Source organism: Sus scrofa, chromosome 6, assembly GCF_054392235.1.
Source record: "Sus scrofa isolate SSC_HxYL_T2T_F1_AM1 chromosome 6, Sscrofa_HxYL_maternal_Yorkshire_Landrace_v2.0, whole genome shotgun sequence".
Classification (NCBI taxonomy): Eukaryota; Metazoa; Chordata; class Mammalia; order Artiodactyla; family Suidae; genus Sus; species Sus scrofa.
The window spans coordinates 62,944,574-62,950,972 of NC_139388.1; the positions used below are offsets into that span (position 1 = coordinate 62,944,574).

The 6,399-nt window shown below is 64.9% G+C and overlaps 1 protein-coding gene across 1 annotated transcript; it reads right to left on the reverse strand.

Moving 5' to 3' along the window:
- Positions 1 to 249: 249 nt before the first annotated feature.
- On the reverse strand, positions 250 to 6,170 carry LOC146402474 (leukocyte immunoglobulin-like receptor subfamily B member 3). The gene is given in 15 exon segments (XM_084962045.1): positions 250 to 441; positions 444 to 519; positions 1,510 to 1,540; positions 1,542 to 1,560; positions 1,754 to 1,791; positions 1,869 to 1,911; positions 2,249 to 2,371; positions 3,336 to 3,386; positions 3,937 to 4,221; positions 4,442 to 4,786; positions 5,001 to 5,303; positions 5,448 to 5,705; positions 5,708 to 5,725; positions 5,910 to 5,945; positions 6,103 to 6,170. Coding segments are annotated over 15 exon segments (1,728 nt in total). The 5' UTR covers positions 6,137 to 6,170; the 3' UTR covers positions 250 to 373.
- Positions 6,171 to 6,399: the final 229 nt, after the last annotated feature.

The following is a 6,399-nucleotide window of genomic DNA, read 5'->3' on the forward strand; positions in this document are numbered from 1 at the left end:
GTTTGAGCGTGTGATCGGTGTTGGCAAGAATGGCATGTTGGCTCTCTGGATTTTCCTCCAGTTTTTGCTTGTCCTCCTTGGTAGTGATTCTTGTCATTCTAATTTCCCTCCTTCTACCTTCGTTTGGAATAATGTACGATTCTCTTTCCGAATCCCTGGTAGTTGAGAGGTCTGTTGCTTTAAGTCCAACATGTGGGGTTGTTAGTTCCTTTGGATGGAAGGTGACCCCAGAGGGCCCCCGGAGCTCCTGGACTCGTGTGAGGAGTCCTGCTGGGGGGTGGTCCTTAGGGGGTGTCCACGACCAGCAGCTCCCGTGCCTGCTGGGGTGCCTGCAATCCAGTCCCTGGAATGCGGGGTCTGGGTCCTTGGGGGGCTAGCGGATGGCGAGAGCAGCATACACGCTGGGCTCTGCTGGGGGCTCCCCAGACTGGGAGGGAGGGTTGCCTTTGTCCCCTGACTGAGGGTCCCGTGGCTCAGCTGGGCGTAGGTCACGTCCTGGGCATCTGCAGATGCAGCAGCCTGCAGTGGGGGAGAGAGAGTCCAGCTGTACCTCTGGGGTGAGGGGCAGCATGGGGGCCCAGAGAGGCAGACACCCACCTGACCGTCCCCCTGCCTGTCATCTTCGGCTGGTCTGTCCAGCAGTGCCCCCGACGGGGAGGGAGGAGAGGGGGCCACCCCCCGCCTCACTCTCAATCTGGAGTGGTTGACCTGGGCGTAGGTCTGCTCCTGGAGGGCTCCATGCTGCCCGTTCTGCTGGAGGGAGACGGTGAGACAGAAACAGCACCTCCCAGGTCCCGCTCCCCTCCTGCAGTCAGTGTTCCCCTCTGTGGTCCGCTGGGGGCCCTTTCCTGATGGAATCGCCAGGGCTCCCTCACACCTTGGGGCCTCTGGGGGTCCTGATTCTGTCTCAGCACCTGATTCTGTCTCAGCACCTGTCCTTGCTCATGTGGCTCCAGCCACACCGCCCACCTTCTTGCCACAGCCCCTCTCGGCCTCAGCCAGGAGCTTTGCACTTGCTGCCCCCCGCCAGCACCCAGTCCTCTTCTCTTGCTTTATCTCCCTGAGTCTGAGGACGCTGCCTGCCCCTCTGCATAGCCTCTCTCTCCCCACTGCAGGGGAGCTCAGGCAGTGTGGACCGTGCTCCCTCTGCAGCTGCAGCACCTACAGGGAGCCGGGCGAGGTGCTCCCCTGGGCCCGTCTGTTGGGAGCAGGAAGGTCGGGAGCCTGGGCACTTGCGGGCCATTCCCTTATCCACGCATCCTCCTGAGCCGCGGGGCTGCATCCAGCACCAGAGGGTCAGACAGAGGAGGAGGAGTCGGGAGAGGGGACCCCGAAGGTGGGGCCACAAGTGGACAGGAGGGGGAGCCACAGGGGGACGACCCCGGGGCCCAGAGGAGAGGCCAGTGTGGGTGCTGGTGGAGCTGGGGTGTGGGCACTGAGACGGCTGCCCTGGGTGAAGTTGGGCCACAAGAAGGTCTTTGGTGGCCTGGCCAGGAGCAGGGGTCTCACCAGATGGTCCAGCTCCGTCCCCTCCTCAGACTGTGTCCTTCACGGCAGCATCTGCTGGGGCAGAACGGGGAGGGAGGCCTTGCTGGGCAGGACTCCCTGAGATCGCTCAGGGCTGGACCCCCTGTACCCAGAAGGCAGGTGATGGGTGCTGCATCAGTCCTTGCCCCACCTTGGGCTCCCGTCCCCCCACCCCCCGCAGAGCTCTCCGCGCCCACCCCCAGGGCCACCCTCCTCTTCTGCTCACAGAGGTTCTGGTCCTGGGCGTCGGCGGCTGGGCTGGAGCTGGGAGGAGATGGGGGTGTTAGGGGCGGACGGGGCTGCGGGCAGCTGGGAGCCTGGGGTCTTGGGGCAGGAGTCACCTGTTCTGCAGGCCTTTGTCCTCGGGCTCTGGGTCTGCAGCCCCTGCAGGAAGTCGGAGGTCAGCATTGCCCTGGGTGGTGTCAGCGGGCACACCTCAGCCTGGGCCTGTTATGCCCCCTGCTCCACGGGGCTCCAGGGCAAGAAGGAAACCCTGACTCCTTCCCGCACGTGGGTGTCAGTGTTTCAGGACATGAGACCCGAGAAACCCCCTGCATGTCTGCCTGTGACCTGACGTTAAGAGTTTTCGTTCCAGATTTTCAGACCTGAGACTCTGGACCATCTCTAAGCTGACCTCACCCACCTCTTTCTTTGGTTCCCGTTGGCTGGTGCCCTAAGCCCGGCGCCTCTGGGGGCCTGGGTCCCCCTGTTCCCTGCTCACCTGACTTCCTGCATCTGTCCTGATCCCGGCGTCGGTGTCGGATGAGGAGGAAGAGGAGGAGGAGCAGCAGCAGGATGAAGGCCACCAAGACCCCGATCAGAAGGCTCAGGTACCATGGGAGGCCTGGGGCACCAGTGAGGTCATGAGCCATTTAATCGTGCACCTACTGTGTGCCAGACTCCTGCTGGGGTCTGTGCATTCACCTCCCCTACCCACCTGCCCGTTTTACAGATGGGGAAACTGAGGCCCAGACGGGGAAATCAGGGCGCTGGGCGACCCAGCCTGGACGACAGCCCTGGGACTGGCACCCAGGACTCTGGGCTCCCTGAGCTCTCCTCGTGCTGCCTCCCTGGCAGACACCAGCTTCCTGCTCGGGGGCTCCTCCTGTGCAGGGGGCCCTGTCCCAGGGTCTCATCTGGGGCTGAGGGTCCTTCCTTGTCACCCTGCCCACCCCAGACCAGCTGGACTGTGGGAGGGGGGTACCTGGGGTGGAGTCTGTGTCCCCCCCCACCAGGTGCACCCCCTGCAGGCCCTGGTGCCCTGGGAAGTTCCATGCTGGGGGCTGTATCCCCTGGAGCTCTGTGAAGCTGGGTGTCACTGTGTCTCACCTGATGGCAGCCCTGTGATCCCGGGGCAGGGGACCAGGGAGCCCGCCACCCTCGGACCCGAGACTCTGAGGAGGGAGGCCCCTGGCTGGTCTGACAGTGGGAGCGGGGACTGCAGCCAGGAGTCTGAGCCCAGCCCTTGTGCTTCCCCCTGGAGCTGAGCTCCCCAGGCTGAAGGGGAAGCACACGGACGCCAAGACCCCTGTCCTGCTCCCCCCCCCACAGTGTCACCATCATGCTGAGAGGGGACAGGACCCCATCCAGTCCCTCCTGAGGGCCTGCCTGTGAGGCCTCCTGTCCCGGGGGTTCCCGGCAGAATCAGACCTGGAAGGACCCCCGAGCTCTGGGCCTCGACTCTCTCCTTTGACACGTGGATAGGCGGGGGGTGGGGGCATCCATGACCGAATGTCCAGAGGTGCCTGACCCGGGGGCACAGCCCCACCCTGCCCCCCGTGGACCCCCCTCCATAGACCCGCACTCACCCCTGTCGGGGCGTGAGTCCGTGGGGCGGAGGGGCTGATCCTGGGAGCCTCCTGGGGGTCAGGATAGGAGGTGAGGGGGCTGGTCCCAACATCTCCCTCCCCATGACCCCCTCCACCCCCCCCCAGAGCCCGTGGAGCCCTCGGGTCCCCCCACATCTCTGCCCAACCCCACCCCGCCCCAGGACACAAGCTGAGCTGGGATTGGAGCAGGAGTTAGGTCAGCTGAGAGCTTGAGGGACAGGCCTGGGACCAGTGGTGCACTCACTGGACAGAGGCCCCCGTGACTCCCCAGCTTGGAATTGGGCCTGTGGGTGGGGATGGGGCCCCAGAGGATCCTGGGAAAGGGCTGTGGGTGGGCGAGAAGTTGCAGCTCCTCGGGGCTCCCCACCTCCGCTCACGCTCCTCCCCGAATCTGCCCTGCGGCCGCCCCATGGCCTTCTCCCTCCTCCCCCGAGGACCCTGGAGATGAGATGGGGGAAGGGGGCAGGGTCCCTCCATCCCCCTGGGGGGTGACCCTCCGTTGAGTCCACTTCACTGCACCCTAGAAAGGGGGTCCCCCTAGAGCTGGCCATGGGGACACACAGAGGACAGGTCCCCTCACCTGAGACCACGAGCTCCAGGGGCTGACTGGGCTGCGACAGTAGGTAGGGGTCCCTGGTGAGTGAGCCGTAGCACCTGTAGGTGCCCCCGTGGGCCGAGGTCACAGGACCCATGGAGAACTGGGCCTGGTTCTGCCCAGCTTGGGGCTGTGACCTAAGACGCAGCGGGGGGTGGGCCGCCCCCTCCTTGGACAGAAGGAAAGTGTCCATGGGAACCCATGACCGACACAGCAGGGTCACGTTCTGTCCTGCAGCCACCGAGGGGCCCGGTTGCACCGAGATGTAGGCTGTGCCAATGAGCCATCCAGGAGAGAGGGAAGGGGTGAGGGGCTGCCAGCCGCACTGGTTCTGAACAGAGACTCGGCAGGGCCTCTCCGAGCACCCTCCTCTGTGTGTATCTGTATTTCTCTGAGCCTCTCCATCGCCCACCACCCCCTGTCTGTCTGTCCCTCCCTCCCTAGGGACCCTTCCCCCTGGTCCCAGCATTCCTCCTGGGGCTCCCCCAGCAGGGCCTGTGCAGAGTGTGGGTCCCCGCCTGACCCGCTGGCTCCTCACCTGCCACCAGGATGTCCAGGGGGTCACTGGGGGCCGACCACAGGGAGGAGAGGTTGTGTCCACCGTAGCATCTGTACCGGCCCCCAGGGTGGCTGCTCACCTGGCCCAGGGGGAAGTGGGCCTGAGAGAGCCCAGCCAGGGGCTGCCAGGCAGGGCTCTGTTGGAGGTCCTGTGCCCCCTCCTTGGCCAGAGCAAACCTGTCATAGCTGATGGCAGAGTGACACTGGAGGGTCAGACTCTGTCCAGTGGCCATGACATGGCCCTGCGGGGTCAGGAGGGAGGGCTTCCCAGGGTCCCCTGGGGAGAGAGAGCCCTGGGTTAGGGGCTGCTTCCCCCATGACCCCCTTGTCCCCCCTGACCTCCAGGTCTCACTGTCTCTCACACTCTGGGTTCTGGTCCAGGAGCCCCACCCCCTGAGCCTCCCCCTCACATGGGGCTCTGCTCTGAGCCAGGCCCTCAGGGACCTGCCTGAGGCCCCAAAGCCTCTGGGACCAGGCTGGGCCCCCCTCACCTGAGACCAGGAGCTCCAGGGGGTCACTGGGGTGTGACCACACCTGGGGTTTGTCTCTGAAATAGCCATAGCATCTGAACGTCCCCCTGTGGCTGGGGGTCACGGGGCCCACAGGGAACAGGGCCCGGGTCTGCCCATCGGGGTGTCTCTGTGTGTCCAGGGTCCAGGAGGACTTGTGTTCTCCTTCCTTAGTCAGGATGAACCTGTCATATCCGTGCCGTGAGCCACACTGGAGGGTCACATTCCCTCCTGAGGCCACCACAGGGCTGGGCAGGGCTGAGAAGGCGGGTTTTTCGGAGGCTCCTAGGAGAGAAGGAGGCAGCTTGTTACCTGGGGCTCACAGCCCCTGAGCTCCCCCAGGGCTGGGCTGTGAGAGGGACCCACCCTGAGAGCAGACCCCTGCCTGAGGGCAGAGCCTGAGGCTGGGCCCCCTGAGTGTCCTCTCACCTGTCACCACCAGCTCCAGAGTGTCACTGGGCTCTGACCTGCCAGTGGGGCTGATGTAGTAACAGCGGTACCTCCCTGCGTAGACCTGGGTCATGTATTGAATGGAGAACTTGGCCTTGTCCCCAGCCTCCCGTGGGGTCTGTCTGTCCCAGGGAGTTGGGCTTCCCTCTTTAACCAGATGGAACTCCTGGACCCACAGAGCCCCCTGACACCAGATGGTCACAGGGCTCCCCCAGGTGACCAGAGGGCCTGGCTCAGGGTGGGTTTGGGCAGGGTCCCTGGAAGGACATGAGAGACCAGGTCACAAGACCTCCCCACCCCCAGGCCCCCAGCTCTCAGCCCAACCCTGCCTGACTCCCCCCCCTCCAGCCCCTCCCTGCCGTCTCCATGCCCAGTGCCTGGGGGTGGCCCCTTGTCGCCACAGAGGAGAGGAGGCGCTGGCACCCCTGGGCACCGACTCACCTGCCTGCACCTGGGTCCCCAGGCCCACACTCAGCCCTGGAAGAAAGCATCTGTGAGGACTCGCCCTGGACTCTGAGCAGAACTTCTCATGCCCGGGCGCCCCCTGGGTGCTGGGTGTCCCAAGAGCACAGGCTGGGGTGGGGAGGGGGTGGGTCCCCCCCGGAGCAGGGCTTCCCCTCGCCCTGCATCTCACCGAGGCAGAGCAGGCCCGGGAGCGTGGGGGTCATGGCGTCTCCTCCCCGTGGTCCAGGCTGTGCAGCTGGAGGAGAGCCCGGCGCCCTCAGGACAGACAGGGCCCAGGGTGTGGCCCCTCGGAGGCCGGTCCTCCCTGTCACGGGGTTGTTACCTCAGCAGCCCCACAGGAAGGGGAACTGCCTCTTCTCGGGAGCCTGGCTCTATTTTTTTGGGGTTGTTTTTGTTTTTGTTTGGTCTTTTTAGGGCCCCTGTTGCTGCATATGGAATTTCCCAGGCTATGGTGGCATCAGAGCTA